Source organism: Anneissia japonica, unplaced genomic scaffold (genome assembly GCF_011630105.1).
Source record: "Anneissia japonica isolate Jap-2015-1 unplaced genomic scaffold, ASM1163010v1 scaffold287941_len684077_cov200, whole genome shotgun sequence".
Lineage (NCBI taxonomy): Eukaryota > Metazoa > Echinodermata > Crinoidea > Comatulida > Comatulidae > Anneissia > Anneissia japonica.
The window spans coordinates 500143-525531 of record NW_022713799.1 but is presented as its reverse complement, the minus strand read 5'-3'; the positions used below and the strand labels follow the sequence as shown (position 1 = coordinate 525531).

The window sequence follows — 25389 nt, the reverse complement described above, 5'->3', positions numbered from 1 at the left end:
TTGTTCATATGGGCCTATAATTATATAAATCACAGTTTTTCGCAGCAACATTCATTATACATTTATTCATAAACAAAATAGACAAATAATAGAAATATTGCTCAATTATAGGAACATATATTTCAATAGTATCAAGGATAGCTCGATCTGCAACGAAAAAATATTTTTAACAGTTGTATGAAAGTGTGTGGCGGGACTAGAGAAGGCAAGCATTCAATTTTCTTGAAAAGTATTACCGCGCCCTCTATGCTATCTTCGACCGGCGGCGGGGCATTTAGTCAAAAAACACCACGAACGAAACAAATGCATCTGTAAGCTTTCAAGTTTGTAGCCAGGCTTGGTTTTATTTACGGTTTTTGGGCCACCAGGCAAAGGTATGGTCATTCCTTATAATAATGTATACTTTCATTATTCGTGTACCAAATTATGCAACCAACCACAACGATGTGCATAGGAAAAGGGCCGGCCTTACTGTATATTGATCTTATTTTTTAGGCCTGGGCCTAGGCCTAGACCAGGACCTAGGCCCTAGGCCTAGCTAGGCCCCTAGGTAAGCCCTAAGTTAAGCCTAGACTAGGTCTAGGTATGGGTAGTAGTATTAGAGTAGGCTAGTTCTAGGCTAGGTCTGGTACCTACGCATGGGTATTTATCACCAGTGCAATGAGAGTATAGGCCTACGCCTGGGGGCATACTGTATTACTGTACTTGCTTGTAACTTCTGGACCGGTAGAAAGCAAAAGAAATTGTATATGAACGAGCCTGGCCTTAGCCTAGCCTACAGCAGGCTAGGCCTTGGCCTACCTTCTATTATTTAGCCTACAGTACACATAGGGCCTAGGGAAGGCATGCTTAGTTAGGATAGTGGAAACTTTTTTTTTTTTTACTCTGCATTTATAGGCCTCAGCTACTGTGTAAGGCCTTTTTCACGAATCGGTAGACATTTTGAAATGATGACAAACATTGCGAATCAGCAATGCGTAACCAACAGAAATAAGATAAGCTTTTGGGCTGATTTTCTGACATCATGTTATTTAAAAAATCATAACTCCATAACGGGGTGTCATATCCAAAAAATTCTTCTAGCAAAATGTTCTTAAAAGACTAGTCTACACCACTATATGATTGAAAAAAGTTTTTGACCTCTGAAATCAAGATGGAAAAAGAAAAGCCTATCTAAGTAGTGTATTAAAATAGGCCTATGCATTACAGAAAAATTTTTTTTTTTTTTTTTTTTTTGCATGGAAGGGAGGGGTGGGTGGTGAGATTATACCTGGGTGTTCCTGTGTGCATGAACAGGACGAAAATGACATCTCTTTTGGCAGATGCAATTTAACAATTGCCCTGCAATTCAATGGCATCTCCAAAACAATATTCCGGTGAAAAAATCGGACATTACTCGAGCATCAAAGGCAAGGGAACACCCCAAGGCTTTGGTCTTTACCTCGAGCTAGGCCAGCCTTTACCTAAACTTTCTTTCTCAATGTCGAAGGTTACAACAATCAATCTAACCAAACACACCCATCGCAAAGGAAGACCGCCCACTTGTAATGAATGATAAGTTATTTTTAGCAGCAAGAGTCTCTGTGTGGGTGAGTCTTCACGCTGTGAATCAAGGATCTGATCAGCCCACCGAGCGGGTCTGTGTAGGGACGGACCGCGGTGTTGCCTATTTTTAGCCGCCGTAGTGAGCTGTTTATTTTTAGTGATAGTGAACTACAAATTTAAAGAATGGGCTTTGTATTCAACTTTACGGTGATCCCAATGTCTGGTCTAATCAATTGGAAGAGTTTGAAATTTGCCGAATTCGGAGCCAATCCCTTTATATTTTGTGAGCATTTGTTTTTTGTAATGTTGTTTTATGCATTTAAAATAAATGATGCGACCAAAATAATAAATAGATAAATAAAAAAAATAAAAAATTGTTTCCTCATCAATATTTCCAAAATTTTTGACATTGGTGGGAGTGATAATCTAATAAATTTTTCTATATGCCCTAGCAGAATCTGTTTCCTAAAACTCCAATCCCCTCCTCCCAACAACAATAAGATTTGACCAATCAACAGTTAGTGTTTGTTGCTTGTCATAATTGTGTTTCATATCAGATGCACATCATGCAGTATCCACTCAGAGATGTTTTATTTCTGTGGATGATTCATTTGTTTCCTGATCTTACTTTTATTTCTAGCTGCCAAACAAGTTACAATGTTAGAAAGACAAGAGCGTCAATAAAGAAGAGTTAATTGAGAAAGGAGGCTTATGATGCTTGAACACAATGAGCAAGCTGATTCGGCAACAGAGCTCTCACCTCCACCTTCCACCAGCCTCAAACAGGATGTCAGTAACGAGAACCAAAGAAAACATTTTAGAGAAAAGAATGCAAATCAGACCCCTTTAAGGAACCGTTACAGTATTGCAGGGCGGACTCCGTTGTCACCTGGATATGGGGCTGTCGTGTCTGCACTTAGTAAGCTCAATCGTTTGGATGATTTTGTCTTAGAACCACTGGCTAAAGGATTTTTTTCTGATGTATCTAAGGTAAGAATATTCTTACAACACATAGCTACAGTACTGTAAACCATTAAGATATCATCCTGGCACAAAAATATTGTATTAGGAAGATTGTATTTACAAAAATGCCTCTACAGTAGCACCAAATCTGTACACATAGTAGCCCAAAACTAGTTGCCTGAGCAACAAAATTTAAAACTAGACTTTTTCCATGTCTGTAAAACAGAACATAGGGCTTTTTTTCAATGCCGTGATATGATACAATATTCGTCTACCTTTCTGTTATTCATGGTATAAATACAAATAGGTTAATGAAAAATAAGTAAAAAGTGGGAAAAATTAAAATTATGTATCGTCAGTGACATACCAGGATTTAAAGAATACATTAAACTCCCCCTCCCCGAAAATTAAAAAAAAACCAACTCAGCGCTACAGTAGGGATGTGAAGTGGAGAGTTCCAACCATTGCACTACAGTAGAACCCACCCCTGATGAAGTTCTCTAGATAGTCTTTCAGCCATGTGTATCTAGGTATAATTTTTGCCCTACCTGACGTGGAAATGTACTGAATACAGTACTCAGTACGTTTGAAAACAATTGCGGAAAAAATCGCAAGTTGTTCTCGGGTGGATACAATGGGTTCTTTAAAGTGCACACAAGCCAGATGTATAGAATGAACCTCCATTTTAAGTCCTTATCCAAGAAGACTTGGTTCTACCAACCGAACCATAGGCGAGGAGTGGCTGGAACCAGCGCCTGTGTAAAGGCTGTAGCTAACGGCACCCCGCCTTACCGCTCGGCCACATAACTGTGTAATGGGGTGTGCTATTGATAGGATTAAATTATAATCAACTAGTTTTTAATTCATTTCTTGGTTCGAGCGTTCAAGCTAGTCCACACCTCGAACGTGTTGAGACTTTGTTATGAAGTGCTATAAAAACCCAACTACATCATTACACTGTATTTAACAAATACAAAATTTGTTGAAGAAAGACCACTGAGATCTCTAAATTGACTGTGTGTAGGAATCACTTCCTTCTTCATTGCAGTCTTTGTGCATGTTTAGTGTTTGGTGTTTTATTCTTTAAACAGACTAGAGTTTGAATTGGTAACATTGGCCCAACTGTTCAATAAAGACCTTGGTATTTTGTCATGGTTATTATTCATATTATCATTTCCTGTTTGTATCCGCTTGGTCAGATTGAATAGCCACTGGTATAAGCTTGTCGGATAACAACCATTAGTAGTAAACTCTTTTTTTGTTCATTACAACAGCTACTTCACATTTCCATTTATAAATAGAGAAGTGATGCTGTACAAGTTTCACTATCAATAGTAATAGCGAGCTTTTGAAATGGGCGCCGCGGAGAGCTGCGACGGGGAATTCAGTCAACCATGAACGTCATACTATGCACTTCCCGTCTCAACATCAAAGCTGTTTCGATTTACAGGACGACGCGCTCCCTCGTATCCCGTGATCAGTTATGCAGGCGCCCCCAGTGAGCATGTATTTATGAAACTGGCGTTGCCGTAGTCAACACAACGTCAAATTGTTTGAAGCCCATTGTCAAATCCACGAACGACTTCCCTATGTATTCGCATGCGCAGTACAGTTTCACGCTCCACTGCCCGTCGTAGAACGCTGTGTTATCCAAATCGAAAGCTGCTTATTGTCTTGAGCTAGGTAGTCACATACAAGGAATCAAACTCCGCTCCATATCAGGGCTATACGACGCAATGCTGATTATCGGGGCAGTCACGACGGATCATCATTAAAACTATCCATTGCGCGCATGTCACGTTCTTTGTAGAATCGTGTTTTGGCCGACGACCGTCAGGTGCAGTAAGCACCCCGTTTTACAGTACATAAAAAGAAAAAGGATTTGAGGCTTGCGATCCCAAAACCAGCGTACTGTCGCTAATTGTTAAGCTGGACTTTACAGTATTTGGCATAAGAATGTGTCAGTATTGTATACTTTAGTACAGACAAGCCGTATTACTTTTACTCATAACTTTGGCAGTAGTAAGTAGATTCCTGTAAAATACCCATCATTTTAAAGCATAATGTGGAGAATAAGAATATATATACATTTTAATTTTTTGATTATTGATGCTGGTTATGGGACGGCAAGCCTCAACTGTAGTATACACCTATGTTGTGAGTTCCCCTGCAGTGTTTTGCAAGGCATGATGATGTCATATTGTGACAATATTATGTGTGATAACATTAAATACAAATCACAGATATTTGTCATATAAAATATTATGTGTGAACACAACTTTGTACTGAGTTTTTCAACGTTATCATCACATAGCAATCGTTCAGTATGTGAGCCTCATAAAATATCAAATGGTTTTGTAATTAACCTTCTAGACATTATATTCGAACATTCTGTTATTACAAAATTCTAAATAGTCTAAATAGTCAGCTATTAAATTTACCTATATACTGTTTTAAAAACACCTTGTTTTTTTAGTCCTAGTACCGGGATAGGACTTCTATAAAACATCTTCTAGTGGCAAGGAGAGGGACCTCAATGGTCCCCCTCCCCCTCCAATCTTCCTAAATGATGTTCTACAGTAGGTTCTTTAAAGAGCACACAAGCTAGTTGTTTTAACAAGTCCTACTATGAAGCTGCAATCGAATTTTGAGACGATGATTAGTGTTATCATACTTGTTTATTCCTGAAGGAACAGCCCAGAAAACTTACCAAACTTACCAAGACAAGCAGTTAGTTTAACCGAGTGGATTGTGCCCAGTAAATCTGACCAGGTAAAGGTAGGGTAATAATGCCCCTTTTACTCTTCCAGAGCGATTGCAGCTTTTGTAGATTGCATACACTATTACAACTTACCTGGTACAGAATGGTAAACATTATTTTTTTATCAAACTGCAATTGTGTCAGTCATGTAAACATCACATTACATTAGTTTTCGATTGAATTTTCAATTGATTGATTGGTTGATTAATTGGTTGATTGGTTGATTGGTTGATTGATAGATTGATAGATAGATTGATTGAATGAAGTTTCTAACCATACTGTAGTATTTCATTGTATACTGTTGGTGGTTTACATTCCGTAGAAACCAGTGTACAATCTGTTTTCTGAATTTCTTGTTCAAGTTCATCTTGCAATATTTGCATTGCCAATTTAAGAAATTCGAATATAAAAGACATGTGATGTTTACCTGGTGAGTTGGAATGTAGGTATGACAGTTAAGTATGCACTTGATATGTAATCTGAGATTCATCTAGGTGGACTTACGTGTTGGAGCTATTGTTGTTAGAGTCCACTTTTCTGTAAAGTTTACTCACTCAGTTACAACTAAAAAATGATAAGATGCAGAGTGTTTGAATTGGCTCATACAGGTACCTTGGTCATCAGTCGAACAGTGAATAATATTAAAGTTGCTTGTGAAACACCTTTGAATGAATGAAAACCGTTCTGTTTTTATGTTTAATTAGGATATTTTATTGGCTTATTATTTCATTATACTGTACAGTAATTTTCCATTATTGTCAGCTAATTACAGTGAATCCAGGGGTGGGTCTAACATTTTTTTTTCTAATGTGGGAGGGGGGGGGGGGTCACAACATTTTCAGAATTCAGAATAGATAATAGATAATGAGTAGCGTAATTTCAATATAAGCATTGAAATTTGAAAAATTAGTGGCAAAACAGGGGGCATTCAACCTTGGAATCTAATGATTATGAGTCTAAAAAGAGAGGGAAAATGGGTGTCCAGATCTGTTACATCATGTCTTGTGATATTGTCGATTTTGTGAATACTCACTTGGATAATAATACCTAGAAAATTAAAAACTATTGATGCAGCACCAAGAGGTGTTTTATACAGTAATAATCAATTCTTACTTTATCCTGACCTACTTCTTTCACTTCCCCTTTCCCCAACCCTTAAAAATGATGAAAATGATACCAAGACTCCTTAGAAAAGATCACTGAGTACTTTGAAAGGGGTTTGCCTCTTGTCAGACTGACAGGTTTGTGCTCTTCAGTATTTGAATATTAAGTTCAAGAGAAATGCAGTGATTGATATAGCATTTACCTTCTACTCTAATTCTACACTAATCACAAAATGACTGCCATATATATGGCTACAAGGAGATTATCGTAATGGAACTACTAGGAGAGGAATTGCAACAAAATGCCAATCAGGTTTACGAATGTACTTTGCTTTTAAAAGCAAATAGTAGTTGAGATGATCTAGATGAACACTAGCAGTTATTTCTATTACGTATTGACCTTAATGGAAAGCTTCAAATGATAATACTGCATGCTTATGGCAGGTCATTTTCAGACACACATCATCTTAAATCTCCAAGGTTAAATACAGGCACATTTAAATTTTTTTCATTTTATTTTTTATAGCAGTCCATAAAAAGAAGGCCGCTAAAGAACAAATTCAGCCTTCCTTTAATCACTTTTTATCCTGTTTTATTTTTGGTCATGTAACTAAGAACTTATCTTAGAATGTCAAAAAGTTTTAACTTTATGTTTAAAGATTATTTTAAAATAAAAAGAATGAACGAAATAAGAGCCATCGTTGTTTTGTCGAAGTACTGACATAGTACAAAACAAAACAGGGGTTTCAGCAAGGACTGTATATTACTGCCATTACCACTAATAGGGCACGTTGCATGGATGGTGCGGTCAGGTAAGGATGTGTTCTAAAGAACATAAGTTTGTGAGTTCCAATTGTGTCTTGGTATTCAATTTTTTTTTTTTTCAATTTTAAGAAATTTTCTTTTTTGCAATTTTAAGATATTTCGATTTTGTAAATGAACACTCTAAATATTTTTTTTTTGTACAAATAAACAAATTATTTAAAAGTTTTTATCTTATTAGCTTTTCCAAAAAAAACCAATATAATAACTTGCGCCTGTACCGTATTTTAGCATGGAGGAACGGGTGGACTAGTGAGCGGTCGCTCTTGCTTTTACTAATGATGATATTAATGTAGTAGACTTCTTTGTCACCAATAAAAGCAAATTGTGTTTTGTGCCATCTGTATCATTGTTATTGTGTTATTGAAACAGCAGGTGAGAACACTTTCATATCTGTAAAAAAAAATTGCATATGAATTGTCATAGAAACCGAAAACAAACCTAACTGGTTTCACTCACAATCAGATGCTGTGTTACAGATTGTAAAAAATTATTGATGGATAGTCAATTCAAGGATTTTATTTCAATACAATGTACAAATGCTAAGTTGTTATTGAAAATTATTAGTTTAAAAAAACATTGCAGGGTTTTAGCTGGCTAAAAATTATATTTAGCAATTTGGCTAATTCGGTATGAAAATTTATTAGCCGTATAGAAATTGGATTAGCCAAAACAAAGGATAAGTAATGATAGCTTCAATTCAATTAGCTTTTTGGCTAATTTTTAATGAAAATATCCAGCAAAATTCAGCTTTTTTTTTATTAGGATTCTGTTTTTTGGCTAGTGACAGCTTAATTACTGGGTGAAGTGTAAATCAAATGCAAGCGGTGTATGATGAACTGTTACTGATATCTATTTCAAGTCCAGCTTTAAAAATAGCAACATGTCTCCATTTCAGGAAGAGCAACAAAAGAAGTATCATATTTATCATTGATGTGGAACCTTGATTGCTTGATATAATCCACATTATTATATTTAATGAGTGCCCTCAGATATCATATTTTCAAGGGACTCAATAAAGCATCAGTTGTGGTTAATTTTATTGCTATTATTATACAAATTTTTAAGTTTAAATTTAAATTTAAACTCTAAAAGAATTAACTCAGTCGCGGGCAAAATCTGTGAAAAATGTTGAAAATAATAATAATTAATTTGCTTAACAATGTGCTTGATCTTGTATTTTGCAATGACGATTTTAATTTTAATTGTGATGTCTCTCTTGGTGACAATGTTTTTGATTCCGACCATGAATCTCTTTTAATTACGTTTGATTTTGGTCAAATTCATCGTTTGAAACACAATAATAGAAATGTATATGACTATGCTCGGGCCAACTGGCCAGTTATTTGTAATACTTTTAATAATTTTCCTTGGAATATGTTAAATTCATTTGAAAATGTAAATGACATGGTTGACTTGTTTTACACTGTTACTGTTGTTGATTCAGCTATTAGAGAATTTGTTCCCATTATTTTGCCTAAAAAGCAATGTCCCCCTTGGTTTGATAAAGAACTAAGAAAAGCACTAAAAGTAAAAGGAGCAAAACATAAAATTATGAAATTATACAAAACTAATTAAGAAGATTTTAAAACAGCTAGAAGAAATTTTAAAAGATGTGTGAAGCAAAGCACAAGGCTTAAATCAAACAGTTATCTGGCAAACTTAAAGAGAATCAAAGAGATTCTGGTCCTGGATAAAGTTTAACCATAAATGGTCACTGTCTCCTTCCACAATAACTTTTGGAAACAGTCGAGCAACTACTGATACTGCCAAATTTGCATTGCTTAACTTAACAATTACTAGGGTGGAAGGTGGTCTAAAGTAAGTCGGTATATTGGCGTATCGACCTTTTCAGACACAAACCCATGCCGGCGTGCTTACCGCAATATTGTTGTATTGCAGCTCTGTCTCAAAGGGGCTTTAGTGTCTGGAACTTTTGTATTTTTGATGTTGTAATGTGTCCTGTTTTCTTATTTTGACAAATTTAACTAGAGTATTTTTAATATTTTAAACATTGTTTGTTGTAACATTGAATTGATCTGTACATTTAAAATTTTCCTTAAATTTGCAATAAAGTTATTTTGAATCTTGAGAAGAAATTATTATTATTATTATTATTATTATTGTTATAATTATTATATAGTTAATGAGTGCCCTCAAATATATTGAAATGCTGATAAAATGGATCAGATGATTGTGAAATTTCAAACTGAAATGCCTTAAAGTTTTTATAACTTATTGTGACTTCCTTTCACACCAATATTTTACCTTATTTAATGATTACTGCTGTTTATTATTTAAGATAATAACAATACCTTCATTATTTTCCCATTATATTATATAACTAATTTTATTTGTGTGAAAAAAACCAATAAACAAACAAACAAGCATTACTGTATGTAAAACAAATAAGTTTTCCTGTAGTTTTGCACTTCGAAAATCCTTGGCTTACCAGCTTACAATGAAAATATTTTCATAGAATCATAGTATACAGCAATCATTCAAAATGTTATTGTTCTACGTTTATTGGCTTAACTCAGGCAGACTTTTAAGAAAGAAAGCATAGTGACATTGTCTGTTATTATTTGTATACTGTTTTTATACTCATAATTATTTATATTTAGATTTGTATCGAGGAAACTATCAGTAGTAGTAGTACAGTATTTAAATATACTGTAGGCCATGTTATATTATTTGAGAATGTCCCTATATTTATTTGTAGTTTAAAACTAATTTAAAAAAAATTAATTTATTGTTGATATAATCATATACCTAGCTCATTTTCTGTCTCTTCCTAACCACATAATTTATTAAGCAACATCTTGGTGTTTTCCCAATTAAGTAATTATTCCGGAGAGGGTTTAAGAATGTTCTTCCTTCCATTATAAGTTCTGGCATCACTCCTATTATTAGAGACATCTGATATATTTAGATGTGTACAGTAGTTTGAAATTGGGAAATTTTACTCAGGCCATGTTTTAAATCAGGCAAATATCGTCAACAGATCCCGGTTATGAAGGAAACGGTAGTGCAATTACTGTTGCTGTATTTTTTGGCGGATGTTTAAATGTTAAAGTTTTTGTTTCAGTTTCTAATGTTTTTAATGAGTTGTTTATGAAAGCCTACATAATTTACAAGCAAGTATTTCTATTGCTATACTGTACCTGCCACTCATTATTGAAGTCCTTGATTGGAAGAAAAACATAGTTTCCTTGTTAAAGTATTACTTTTAATACCGGTAGTTATTGTTTAGTTCTGAGTTTAGTTGATACCTCCCTAGTTAGTCCAAACTGCTTGTTACTGGTATTGTAGATACTGCATACTTTTGCTTTGGCTTGTTGCCAAATTCGCTAAACATTATTGGCACCAATGATTGTCTTTAGGGAATATATACATAAGCGATATAAAAGGATACATTAGTCAGCAATAACGTTTTCATAATATGATGGTTCTTTTTTTGAAGTGTGTCAAACTATAACTAATGTTGATATAGTGTTTGTGCCATTTTGTATGAAAGTCATACATACCGTAAATTATCAAATAATTGCCCTTCTAGAATAAATGCTTTCGAACAAGCACTGCACGAAACCTGAATTTTTTTTTAAAGCACTCCTCTTGAAAGAGCGCTCTGGCTTATTGAGATATTATATTTTGAATAAGCGCTAAGATATTACAGTAATTCAGCCTAGTTGTTTTGTATTATTGGAATACTGATTTCTCATGAACTGAATCGTATTAAATTGTCATTGAAAATGATATGTTGGACATGTCGCATTGAATCCTGTTGGTTGCCAGCGCAGTTTGCACTATAGGCTTTGTGACAGTGGTGGGCATAAAAATCGGTCGGAGGGCCAAAGTGAATTTTTGATTTAATACCGAGGGCTGCATCCAAAGTTTGATGTTTCCAGTGTGCTTCCAAAACCTTTCATGAACTGCTTTTATACCACTTTATTCTCAGGTTTTAATATTACTTTTTACAGATGATTGGTGTCGGGCCTTAAAAAACAAGGTGTTTCCTAGTCAAAGATGGTTTGGGGGGCCACACACATAGCGTTTTTTTTATTTGTTTTCGCGAGCCACAAAAATTATTACTGTCAGGCCTCCTGTTGGCCGCACTTTGCCTACCTGTGCTTTATGGAGTGAGAGCAGTGCTGTGGTGTGGTATAGTAGTTCATAGATTCACATCATTGTTCACACTGTCTTGCTCCGTACAACAAACACCAGTACACAGACTATCAGTGGCAGTCCGTGCGGGTCGTCAATAAAAACAAATCTCAGTAATATGTCATCACGAATCGTGTCATCAGTCACATTTGGTTATGTTTAATGATTGTATCACAACAATATGGTATTCACACTGAACAATACAGTAGTTATCTGGATTGCAGTAGTCTTGATAAGCAAACCTATTTACTGTACCTGCCCAACATTACTGTATACCATTATGCAAGGCAAGTTGATCATTGTTTATCTACATAGTAACTTTAGTAAGGTCTAAGGTTTTGGTGTCCATAATGAAGTCATGCCCTTTTAACACACAAAAAAAATAGATTATTGTTGATTCAGATCACTATGGCAATTGTCGTTTGTGATTAAAATGGTGTGTGTGTCTGTTCACATAGATTTAACTTTGCACAACAAACCTACAATGAACAGTTCTACTGTAACTATTATATGTATAAGATAAGGAAATATATAAATAATAACAATAATATTTAATAAACAGATTATCAACCAGTCATAGTAGACAAAATTTTATGATCAGCATTAATACAAAAATTATGTAGGTCAAAAGTTGTAGATGTCTGCAGGCAAGTGAAGCATGGAATGATAATCATTTATGACTCCATGGGTGAAGTAAATTGCTAGGAATCCAGAGGTTCCAGCATTTAATGTGTCTGTGTTCTTTTATTTCCAGTCATCAGGTCAAGAAATAAATTCTTGACCCAAAAATGTATTCTTTACAGGTGACCTCTTTGTGTCATTTTTTTTTTTTTTTTTTTGGGGGGCCATAATTATACAGTAGGCTCATGGGAACTTACCAATGACACTTTTACACAGTACTACTTATTGTTAAGGTAATTGTTTAGTATCTTCTATTGAAAGAGTACTTTCAAGAACTGAGAAACTATGTTGTTTAGGATCAAGTATTTTAAACATTTCCTTTAGATCTAGTGAACAATCAACTTTTGATTGTGTCTAGGCTGTAATGTATGTCAAGTATTCTACTCTATTATGCATTGTGTGGTGTGAAGTATCTCTAGTTACCACTACAATGCCTGCAAAGTACTTGCTTTATATTTACCTGGTTATTTCATTAACCTTCCTTTTAGAAATTGACTCACTACAATGCAGACATCTGAAAAAATTTATGCTGGATATGAATTTAGATTTTAGATGAAAATAATGTACTGAGAGATTATCGGAAAACAATGGCCATTGAATAACATTTTTTGATAGAAATAAGTTTTAAAAACTTTATTCCACTAACAAAGTAGAGGAATGACATACATACATTGTACTTCAACTACCAAAATATGCAACTCATAGATAACCTCAAAATTCACTTTTGTTAAGTATTAAATGAAATAACTTTACATGTTATAAACAGTGCAAATAAACAGTAGTTAAAGCATGTGGATCAATTGTGTGTTTGAATCACAAGTTCATGTATAGGAAAAGGGAGAGGCTTACTTTCTCACAAACTTAACAATAAAGTTCTGCTTAGAGCTACTTCAAAGAAGTATTTGTTAATTTCTGGAAAATTGTGATTCCGCTTCCGTGAAATTGGCCACAAATAAATTATTTTAGTATTAATAAATGCATGATTTATGTTGATTCATTATTATGTTGCTGCTATTTTTTAACTTTTAAATGGAAAAAAATTAAAAGTGTTATTCACGGCTTTTTTTTATCTTTGAATATTTTATCATTGAATATGTCATTCCTGCAAAAAGTAAAATGTAAATGGCAACTTATTTGATGTTAGTTTCCTTTTAAAAACTAAATTATTTCAGTTTAAAAAAATGCATATAAGGCCCTATAAAAAATATTATTAGTTTATCACCCTATCTAGGAAGGAAAAGTGATGAGGGAGGGAGGCTTTTTTTTTTAAATTTTTTATTTTGCTAAAGCCAAATATCACCCTTGGGTTGTTTGCTGGTGCATTAATATTCAAAGTAAAACATGATTTTGATAATGCAAACAATATCTACAAACTATTTAATAAAATAAATAAATAAAATTTAAAAAAAAAAAAAAATTTTTCCAGTACCATAGAAGGCATGCACGTGATAATCTAATAATTTATTTTATTGGGCCTAATGATTAAAAAAAAAAAATCAGTTTTAATACAGAATTTTATTATTGGGGCCATTTTTACATACCTGTCATTTGGGGCCATTTTTACCGGGGCCATTTTTTCCTGGGCCATTTTTGCCAGGGCCATTCTTACCGTACACCCCAAGGGTATTACGTCCAAAGACTTATTTCCAGTGGGGTTCTTCTGATGGAGAATTGGGTAGTATAATATTCTCCCTTGGTGTTTCCAAGGAGTGTAAAGGCCAACTCAGACAGCGTTGGCCGACGCAGCCCGACCCGATTTATCGTCGGGGACAGTCTTAAGCCGTCGTGAGAAATATTAAACACGTTTAATATTCTACTACGCAACTGCCCCTGACGAACACCATCGCGTCTGCGTTTAACTCACACAGATCCGACGCGACAACAAATCGCATCGGGCTGCGCCGTACGACGCTGTCTGAGTTGGCCTTAAGGTGTTCTTTCAAACCGGGCACTCACTGCATCGTACGGCGGTTGTACGATCATCGCACGACGAATCCAACTCTCCTCTCTTTGAGCGATAGACAGCGTGATGCCGTCTGCTGATTGTTGGTGGCAGTCTGAACTGTTCTTCATTAAAAACGATCCGTTGCACACATGTTGCATTCTTTATAGAATCGCGTCGGCCAACAACCGTCGTATGCAGTGATGCCCGGCTTATTATGGAATGGACCATGGCACTTTGGGCCAACACCTTTAATGTCTCTTCCCATGATTTGTTGTCGCGTCCTGTCTGTGTGAGTTAAACGCATTCAACATTTTCACAACAGCTTAAGACTAGGATGGCAGACCCCAGAAAACATTGGATGACGTGGTCAAAGGGATATTCAGGCAAAGGGCTTACAGTATTACCCCATTCAGACTAGCATCGCATTTCGATCGGTTGTAGCAATTACGGCACCCAATCGCAAAGAAAAATTTTGTATGAAAGCTCACCAATAGTAGCTGATATGTAATTGATATCGCAATTGTTATAATAATAATAATAATTCTGGATTTATATAGCGCCTCCCGTTGACACAACCTCGAAGCGCTTGAACATTATTACCCCCGGATCACTGGATAAAGCACATATGGAACACACACTCAAGCCCCATAGGGGAATTCCATAATGTTGCAGCTGTATTCAGCTGCAACATTATGCGATTGGGTGCTACAATCTTATATTACTCCCGATTACCAATCAGATCTGAACGAATCACAACAAATTCCATAGGCACTGTTTGGCTGAGGTCAGTCAACATAGGCCTAGCCACTGGAGGCTAGGCCCTAGAATGTAAAGTTTGTTTGTGTTGGTCTAAATGCGTTCGTTGATTGCGATCAGGAGTAATCTGTTTTGGATTACCACCGATTACATCACAACCGATTGCAACAGAGTGTAGTCTGAATAGGGTACAAGACAGGTGGGCATCAAAAGAATATTGGAAGGCAACTGGGTATAGATACAGGAGCATAGAAGTTGTAGTTGATAGAGGTAGACTTCAGAAAACATTGGTTAAAGTGATCAAATGGATCTTTTGGCAAAGGGCTTGCAGTAAAATGGGAGTTCAGTGACCTTAATTTTACCCAGTTAGCTATTAAGGGCAGTTTATAGAGACCCTACTATATCCTGTATAATAGGCTGACCAGGCCAAACTGATTATCTGGTCAAGTTTACTGATTTGAAAGTTTTATTTTTCAAATAAATAATCTTGAGAGGCTTGGACTCAGAGAGCCTCTTATAGAAAATGATTTAATTTTGCTTTTGACAATGATAGAAAATACTTTAGCACCGGTAACCAACAGTGCAATAACACAGCAATACAAAACATCGGAACACACCAGGAAGCAATCCAACTTTTCCGGTTACAGTTGGTTTTACTTGGCTGAAACTTCCCTTGGTATCTTTGTATAAGTTTTATTGTTTGCTTTGTTACTATAGTAGCTATTCATCAGTAAACATACCACAATTTGTATTTTGAAAGAATTTCATTTATTTTCAAAAATAAATATATAGATGACAAATTGTTGGTTTTTTTTTTATAAGTTATAACGAAACGGAGTACTTACTCATAATGTTTCGATCCATATCGGTGATCTTTGTCAACTGACAGCTACGTGTATTGTAGCTTGGTCATGATGTCTGCTCTGCTGACGATGTCGCACACATCCTCTGGACGTAGGTTGAAGGTTGTGCGGGGCTTGGCTGGGTGTGGGTTCACTAAGATCATTGTACAGATAAGAGAGTTATAAATCATACATTAAACCAAACTACTGATAATATTACGAAACATACGAAAGTCATTATTGAAAATGTCTAACTCAGCATTTCTTAAAACAAGTGAATTATAACTTTGATTCAATCTACTAACATAACCATTTTTTAATACATTACTGTAACTACTAAAAGGAATGTGGAAATGTACAGTAGGATATATAGGCTGTTCTCACACTGCTGCTAACGGTTAGCAGGATCCGGAACCTGCTAACCGTTAGCTGCCGTGTGTCCATACGAGAAAGTCCCGATCCGGATACCAAAATGATGATCGAATCATTGGCCAATAAGAAACTGGAAATTGTAAAAGCGTACGTGTGATTGGTTGATGATAAAAACGTGCTCAACTTGCTAACCGATAGCGCTTGCTAACCGTTAGCGGTATCCGGATACTGCTAATGGTTAGCGCTGACCGATCGGGCGTCCTCACGCAGTTGCTAAAGGTTAGCACTAACGGTTAGCTCCCGATCCGGATACTTGGGCTCTCGTGAGAACCAGGCTCCAGCCTAATACAAGGACTCTCTGATCTGCCTGTCTTTTTGTTTGGGCTCTTTTGCTAGTACCTGCATGTTAGCCTCCCAGTTTGGGACATGATTGTGTTGTATGTCATGGTCTGTAATAGCCGATTTTTTGTAATATTGTTGATGTGGTACTGCACTGTAGATTTGGCAGCCCAGTTCCTTACTCCCCCTGTGTTTGTTAATGTTTCTTTTGTGACCATTGATTCATGTTTTTAATGTTCGTTCTGTCTCCCCGATGTAAACTTGAGGACCGTTTAGGTATTCTACTTGGTACACTAGACCACAGGTCCCCATTTTTTTTATCTTGTCTTTGTGGTGGACAAGATTTGTATTTAAAAATGTGTATTTGATTATTAAACAAACAACTTATGAACTCCAGATAGGATACAAGATTGTAGCAATGAGGTAACCTAGATTGCCTGCATTTGGAAACAGTAAGTTCTGTTTATACTGCGTCCTCTTTCGGTTTCGAATCACTAGGCGTTTCCCAGCCGCTTGGCGGTATAACCAGTTAGTTTGACTATATTTTATCAAATACTAACATAATCTCTAAGTACAGTTTAGTTCCTGATACTAAAGATAGAGAGTCAACAAACTTCAATCTTGTTAAAACATTTGATATTGTACAGTATCCAATCATTTTCAAGCCTACAGTAGATTGGTCTTCCATGTGAATTGTGTAATCATGCAGTCTGTTAAACACAACAAAATCAAAGTGGCCGAAAACTTTGAATGATATTTCATGCTTGGTTAAATGCTATGAATAAAAAGCGTGTGAGATAAAAAGAAGAAAAGTTAGTGAACAGGTACATTTTATGCCTAACCCCTGATGTGTTAAGATACAAACAAGTCCATTATAATATTATTTCTACTAAATTAACCTGAATAAGTACACTCATGCTCTACGGAAGATTATATTATGAGACTAAATTTTGTAGAGTCATATTTCTTTTTATATTTATCATTCAAAAAGAAAAACTTCTTTTGATCACAAATCTTTCTCTGACTTTTAGTGAGTGTTAAATTGGAAAAATGAAAATAATATCACACACACACACATATATATATTTATATATATATATATATGTATAATATATATATATATATATATGTATATATATATATATATATATATATATATATATATATATCACATATATCACATATATTTATATTCATTATGTGTATAAGCATCAGGCAAAAGAATTTTACTTGTGAATTTTTTCTATAAGTGACAATAAAAGTATCTTGTATCTTGTATTATCAGCTACTTTGATGGGCATTAATGCATGGTATCTTTTTTAGATTGTTTGGTGGGGAGAGGTGGGTGGGGGGAGGGGGAGAGGAAAGAGGAGCAAAAAGAGGGATATTAATCTAGCATTTTCAGTAAATTGATATAGTTTAATTTTCAAGCTACTACAACAAATTCAATGTATTTTTGATTCAGTTATTTTTCATTTCCTTAATTTTATTTTAAGATTTTAATTTCCATAAGGTACATAAAACATTTTCTATCAATTATCAAATTTCTTTCAATAGGTTTGGCATCGTACAAGCGGGGAAGTAATGGTGCTTAAGATGAACAAACAGTATGATAATAGAGCAAATGTTATACATGAAGTAGAGTTGCTCAACAGGTTAGAGCATAAAAATATCGTCAGGTAAGTCTAACATATTTCTAATAAAGCCTGAAAAATGTGTGTGTTGCCCAAATACTGTGACATTGGAAAGCTATTTTAAATAATTTTGTAAAATATTGGCACAGGCCTAATAGCCCAATTCTTATTCTTATCGAGTCACTACGTAGCTAGTGTGTATCACCTTGCTTACTGTACGTAGTGTGGTAGAAGGATTTGCAGGTAGGATAGATACCTTACATGGGCCGCGCCGTCAACGCTCCTTCTGTGACCGGACGGGGACTGGAAATGGACCAGTACACTGGGGTAACCCCTTACTCTTCTCGAATGATGTACTGTGCCAATTGTGTACACTGGGCCTACGGTTTAGAGTCCTTATCCGAAAAGACTTGAACTTGAACCATAGACGAGCGTGCCGTTCGAACCAACGCCGATATTATGGCTGTATGTCATGGTTCCCCTGTCTTAACCGTTCGGCCAACCGGCTCGCCTGTAGCCGGTATAGCCCAATTAAATTTTATGAAATAAATTTGTTGTAGAACTGATTTATGGATAGTAAGCCAAACTTGTAAACTTACTGCGAGCTTTACTATCGATAAAACAGTTCTACAGCTATAATAAGGAAACCAGATGAAACTATTTGAACGAATTTGTTGGCCTGTGGCCTGTAAAAATAACATATGCCCAACAATAGTTTTGTGCCCACTGACTAGGATCACCATCTGTTATTTATACAGACAGCTCTCCAACACAGAAGATTGTTATACTGGAAATATCTTGAGTAGGGAGGCTTAAGACTATTTTCCACTAGGCGAATTTATACACGCTATACGAATGCATTGGATCATGTGCATTTACATTGATATCGAAGTTTTTCGCTTCAGCAAAATAACGTTCATCCGATCAAAAAGAAGTTTTTTTTAGAGCTAATTATTAAAATGTAAACATTATAGTTAGTTAAATAGTTTAAGTTTATATTTTAACGATTGACATCATAATTCACGGAATTGCGATTACTGACGTTAGTATCATCAATCCCATTGAATGTTCGGACCATTCGTCACCAATCTGTACAGACAGGTATCTTACATTCCTATGCTATTAGGAGATGAACTACCATGGCAACGGGAAATGTAATATCACATGAACCTGCTGGCGGTCTGACAGGACTGAGGAAGAGGATATGAGCTGTAAGTTCAAGTTAGTTCACATACTAATAAGGACTTCATTTTTGGATTTTCCCGTAGCCCAAATAAGATGGATTTACCATGTTGAAATGTAGAGTTTGGAAGTACTGTGGTCCTGACGGATATGATTAGATGATGAGATATTTGGTTGCTTGATTCTTCATCTTAAGTAACATTTTAGTCTGAACTATTTTTTTTGTTTTATTAAATAATTAATTTCACTAATAATATTATCAAATTGTGTATTATATAAATTGTATTAAATAATAAAATCCAAGATATATATGCATGTATATGATAGTGCCACAAATATCAGCAGTAATACTAATAAAATAATAACAATAACATCAATAATAAGAGTAATAATAATAATAATAATGTTAACACTATTAAGTCAGACAGCAGTAATACTAATAAAATAATAACAATAACAATAACATCAATAATAAGAGTAATAATAATAATAATAATGTTAACACTATTAAGTCAGACAGCAGTAATACTAATAAAATAATAACAATAACAATAATATCAATAATAAGAGTAATATTAATATTATTATTAATAATAATAATATTAACACTATTAAGTCAGACAGCAGTAATACTAATAAAATAATAACAATAACAATAATATCAATAATAAGAGTAATATTAATATCATTATTAATAATAATAATATTAACACTATTAAGTCAGACAGCAGTTTTAAGACTTCATTAATATTGCACTTTAAGGACATTTAATACATTAAATTCAATTTAATACATTAATTTTTATATTTACTGATCACATTTTGTAGGATGTTATTAGAATGTACTACTTTCTTCTTCTTTGAAAACTAGGCCAATCCTTGTAAATGGGTGTTTATTCACAATGCTTATAGCATACCTTCCCATTCAGAGCCTCATAAATTACTTTGTTTATGGAATATTTACATTGACATACTTACAGTTTTTTTCTGGTCTATAACTATTCTGCCAAGTCTGTTTAATGTTTTTATGTGAATCACATATTCATAGTATACAGTTATTAAGCATCAAATTTGATGTGACTATCTAATGCATGAGATTTTCAGGAACAATGCCAGTAGACAGGCCAGCCCAACCATTGAGAACACCAGACCCAGCCATCGGGGAGTCGCAGTAAAATAATTTTTAAAGCCAGATACTGGCATGAGAGTGCAATTTTCAAGCATCTTGATGCGACATAACCAATATTTTCACCTCAGCCCCAATGAAGTTCAGCTGAGGTGGGTGTGACCGAACTCTATGGGGAATAATGGACTACCTACAAGTGAAATACTGTTGACAATACTGATGGTTTGCCCATATAAGGATGTGATATGACATCAGTATGCCCATGATGAAATCAGACACATTACATACTACTTCTTGGTAGTGTTAAAAAAGCTTTTATTATACACAAATTACAGTAGATTGTAAGTTTAATATTTTGATAATGATTCAGAAGAGATTAAATTATAAGCCCTGTCCAGACTATCAAATTTTATTTGACAAAAACATGTGACATGCCTAAATATGGTCATGATGACATCACATCATCACCATATATAGTACATCATCACTATATATGGGCACACAACAGTTTTTTGTAATCAAAGGAAATCTGATAATCTGGATAGAGTTTAAGCATTGCCTACATTGTCTTATTTATTTTATGGGTGGAATGTGCAATGAGGATGTGTAATATTCCTATTTTGAGATTATATTGTACCTTATCTGTTTGATTGTATTATTATCATATAGATGTGCTTCATGAAATGGAGCAGGCAGTAGAATGAATAAGCGAGATAAATGTCAAATACATTTTATGGATGGACTTTAGACTTCCTTTTTTTTATGATATGTTACATTGAATAGGTTTTCCTAGTTTAACAAGGAAAATTTTTCATCCTTATTATATTGATTAGTTGTGGTTTTTTTAAGTTGTAATGTTAAGAACATCATACATTCTTATATACTGTAATTTGTTATATTTTGAATCACATTGATCTCTCTTTCATGATTGTGCTTAAAGTATGCATGTTGTAGTGGCATACCGTTAATAATTAATTAATTGTTAAATTTACTATCATTTTTCATTTGCAATTTATCACTTTTTTGTTGATTTGCTCAGGACTCAATGAAAACCGGTGCCTTTGCATTGAGCATGCCATCCAGAATAAAGAAAGTTAAAAATAAATAAATAAATTGTCTCTTAATCTTAGGGTGTTTCTAAAGAAACCTAAGTTTTGCAGTGCTAGTGATCTCTTTGTCACCACTGGCTTACCGTCATTTGGTGAATATAATGAGAAAGTCGGTTTTTAACTGTCTGACTAGAATTGATAAGTCTACAAATATACTTGTGAAGTGCATAAATATACATGTTTTAAAACATTCTAGATAATATGGTTAACATGATGTAAGGTGCTTCATTGTTAATATTGCAATGTATAATGTATTTTTATTACTAGTAGGCACACCTGCTCGGTTATTTTTATTTTTCTTATATATTTATACTTATTTGTGTGCTATATGGATATAATATCTGAAATAAAAGTTGATTGATTGATTGATTAATCAGACTTTCAACGAAGGCCTCAATGGCCCAGTTGTTTACATTAAGGCGTCTGCGTAGACTGCAGAAAGTTCCAGGTTCGAATCCCTGTTTGGGGCAATTTTTTTCACACTTGCAGATTTTTCGTTACCGTTTCAAATTTAATTCATTATATTTTTATTTTTTATTAATTTTCAAAAATATTTGTTGTTTTTTAAAAATTTTTGAATATTTTTTTGCTTTAGGTTTATGGGAGTTTGTGTACATAATGGGCAGTTACATGCATTAACCGAGGTAAGTGTTCAATAGTTGTGTATATTATTTTATTAGGTAATATCATGTATGAGATGGAACAAATCTACTATATACAGTTTCAAATCACAAAGAGAACCAAAATGTTTTCAACATAAGTATGACTAGTTGTATCCAACAACTCTGTTTGCTTGCAATATATGATGATGTTGTAAATGACTAGTTTATATTCACTTAATACTTTCATCTCTTGAGCTAGACAGTGTATGCACTTCCCATGTTTCCTAGCAACCGACACAGTTGCAGTCATCAGGGAGTCTTAAATCATGACCTTTGAACCCAAAAAGACCAACATTAATGGGCCCATTTCCTTTAAAATGGGTTTGATATCTTTCTACTTTGCAACAATCGGGTTAACAATATTCCAGAAAAATATTTTTTACAAGAAGATGGTGGTTTAAAATGCTTGCCTTACAATTCAAGTTCCCTGAGTTCAAATCCTTAATACACCAGAATATTTTACAAGACAAAAAAAACTTGTTTTGTAGCAATATTTTTACTTTGTTTGAATGAGTAGGTGTTGTGAATAAGGTTTATAATAATTGTACTACATTCTCAAGTGAAAGATTTAGTTTATAAGCATCCCATATTTTTACTGTGTAATTTGATGGGAGAGCAAAATGCTCTAATACAAAAATAAATTCTAATAATTTTAGATTTTATTCCTCTAATAAATTCTAAACCATCAATTAAAATGTCAATGCATGCTGTTAAAGGTATTAATCATAAACACACAATTTAATATTTTAAAAAAAATGTACCGGCAGGTGTTTTGCACCAAGAAGAAAGTGGTACACTTTAATACTGGTCACATCATTTCAAATACAGTAATATTTATTTTCTCAACTTTTCAGTGTTTTCAGTTATATAATTCTTTCATGCATGATATATTTTGAAATACAAAAATATACAGCTGTAGGACAGATATAGCCTGGTAGTTTAAAGTACACATACTCATGTGATCCTGAATCCAATTATAAACATACACTCAGGAAATCCTTTGCTGATTTTCCCAGATATTACATTTAGTTTTTATTGCTTAACCATAAGACAAGCTGTTTGTTTGCAAAGTTGTTGAACATTATTGATTCCGCTCACACACCAGCAATCGACTTTTCCGCTAAGCCTCACCCTTGTATATTGTTGTTAAGGTCTCCCAAAACGACTATTAAAACATACGCGTACACGTGTATTTGTGAGACAACACGTGTGTTTGTTGCACACGTGCGTATTCCTGGCACTATTCTAATTGTTCAGTTGTTAAGTTTGATTGACACTCCGATAATTAAAAGTCATCCGAAAAAAAATCCAGAAATACAGATTGAATTTCCTTTGTGTACAAAAATATGTACTGTATAGTTGTGCTAGTTATTATTTATGGCACACCTTTCCTTTTAGTAGCAAAGCGCTTTTTTATCCCTGGTCATCGGGTCCTCATGCCTAAGTGGTGCCACCAGGGGTCTGAGCAGTACAATGTTCAAACAGGCCTCAACATCTAGATTTACCATGTGAAGACACTGATCTGCCATATGAAGACATAACTTGCCCCCTCTCTGACAATATCGAAATGTCGTTTTTTTAAATCGTTTTCAGACCCAAAATTGAAGCCCTAATTTATCTGCACAATAACATAACATTTTTAATTATGATGCCATGCTTTGGTAGGCCCCTGTTAGTGAGTATGGTTTTCTTTTCTATGGAAATTGTGTAGGCCTATATTATAGATCTTATTTTAGCTGAGGAATACCATGAAAAATTACTTCACAAAACTATAATCAGAATAAACTTAATTTCAATTTCCATTTGTAATTCAAATTCATTTTGCCTTCTACTACAATCAAATTCACATTAGTCTGCTGGTCTGTATGAAGTACATTAGATCCTGCTAATCATTCATACTGTAGTATCTATGCAGATAGTGCACACATCTAACATTTTGTGCCCTATAATTTGTTAACACCTCTATTGTGTATCCACATTTCAAAAAAGCTTTTAAAGCAAAAATAAAGTTACTTTACCAGGAGAAGGTGAAAGTGTCAACTAAACTAATCGTTGTTTTCTTTCTATACTTCCTACTACCAGCTTCTTAATTTCAATATCTAGTACTGTACAATAGACATACTATTGCTAAAGAAAGATTGAGTCTGATTAATTGGCTCTTGATGATCTTCAATAAATTCCAAATCACATTGTTATAGTTTTATTTAGTTTATTATTTCCTGAGTATGGACTGATACTAAGTACTACTAGTTTCTGTTATTTTTCTGTTGTTTTGTCCTTTATGCATTTATAGTAACTACAATACTTCCTTTGCTAAGGCTATTAAACTTATTTCTGTACTTTCATCAATTTTTATTATCTTCATTAAATTCTAAAATGTAATTATATTATGATTTATTATATCATTTCCTGAATATAAGCATAGTTATTTCTGACTTCAACGTAATATGTCACTTTCAATGCACTTTCAGTATTTATAATATAAGTTATGAATTATTATAAGATAATCTGAGCTATTCTATTATATTTCATCTTATTTTTATACTTTTTTAGAACAGGTATGGCTGATGAAAGAAGGGTTAGTATATTTGTCTGGGGCTTAAGCACTCCTAGCCCTCCCATTGATAACCAGACTTTTTGTTTTTAAAACAAATAATGCTTACACAGTGTAATTGTTTTATGTTATCATTGTTACTCTATTAAACCACACCAACCAGAAAACTTTTTAAATCTGCCTGCCAATGAAATTTGGAAAAAAAGCTGCAACCATTTTTCTCATTCAGATGCTAATGAGTATGATAAACTTTATGCCTGCCAATGATTCAGTGATTTTGTATCCATATTGTAGCACTCCTTCCTATTATTATTGGGAAGTTAGTGTTTAATTCAATTGGCAAGTCTCCAAGTACTTCTTTGCTAGTAAAATCCTTAGCGGATGTAGGGAAAGTATCTACTTCAATAGTAGGTTTAAAGACTGGTATCAATAACGTGATTGGCGGGGATGAGATGGTTATTTCCTTATTTATCTGTGTTGTAAATCTTGCAAGCAAGCATAGGTGCCTAGATGGGGCACCTGGATATCCTCTTCAAGCATCCTAAACTATTCTAAAATAATAGTCCTTTTTACATAAATGTCATCATTAATATTTTGAATAAAATTGAATTCAGAAATTCTTGTAGGGCACTCGACCACTTCAAGTATTTCTTTGAAGGTGTGAATATTTGAGGCATGTGGTGGCAGAATGGTTAAGTTGTAGCAAAAATTGAAGTTCAAGTTATTGGTATTTTCAAATACCTGAGTATGTGATCTTTAAAATGAGGGGTCATTCATTGAAATTGGACATTTCAAGCCTAAGTTATTGGAAAGTGAAAGTACAGTACTCT

General features: G+C 34.2%; 1 protein-coding gene across 1 annotated transcript in view; it reads left to right on the top strand.

The window, feature by feature from the left end:
- Positions 1–236: 236 nt before the first annotated feature.
- The window catches only part of LOC117108756 (dual specificity testis-specific protein kinase 2-like), a 44157-nt gene continuing 19004 nt past the window's right edge, over positions 237–25389 (top strand). The window contains exons 1-4 of the mRNA XM_033250889.1: positions 237–374; positions 2186–2535; positions 17851–17972; positions 21939–21987. Coding sequence (XP_033106780.1) covers positions 2257–2535; positions 17851–17972; positions 21939–21987 — 450 coding nt within the window. The 5' untranslated portion in view covers positions 237–374; positions 2186–2256. The remainder of the gene's footprint in view (positions 375–2185; positions 2536–17850; positions 17973–21938; positions 21988–25389) is intronic.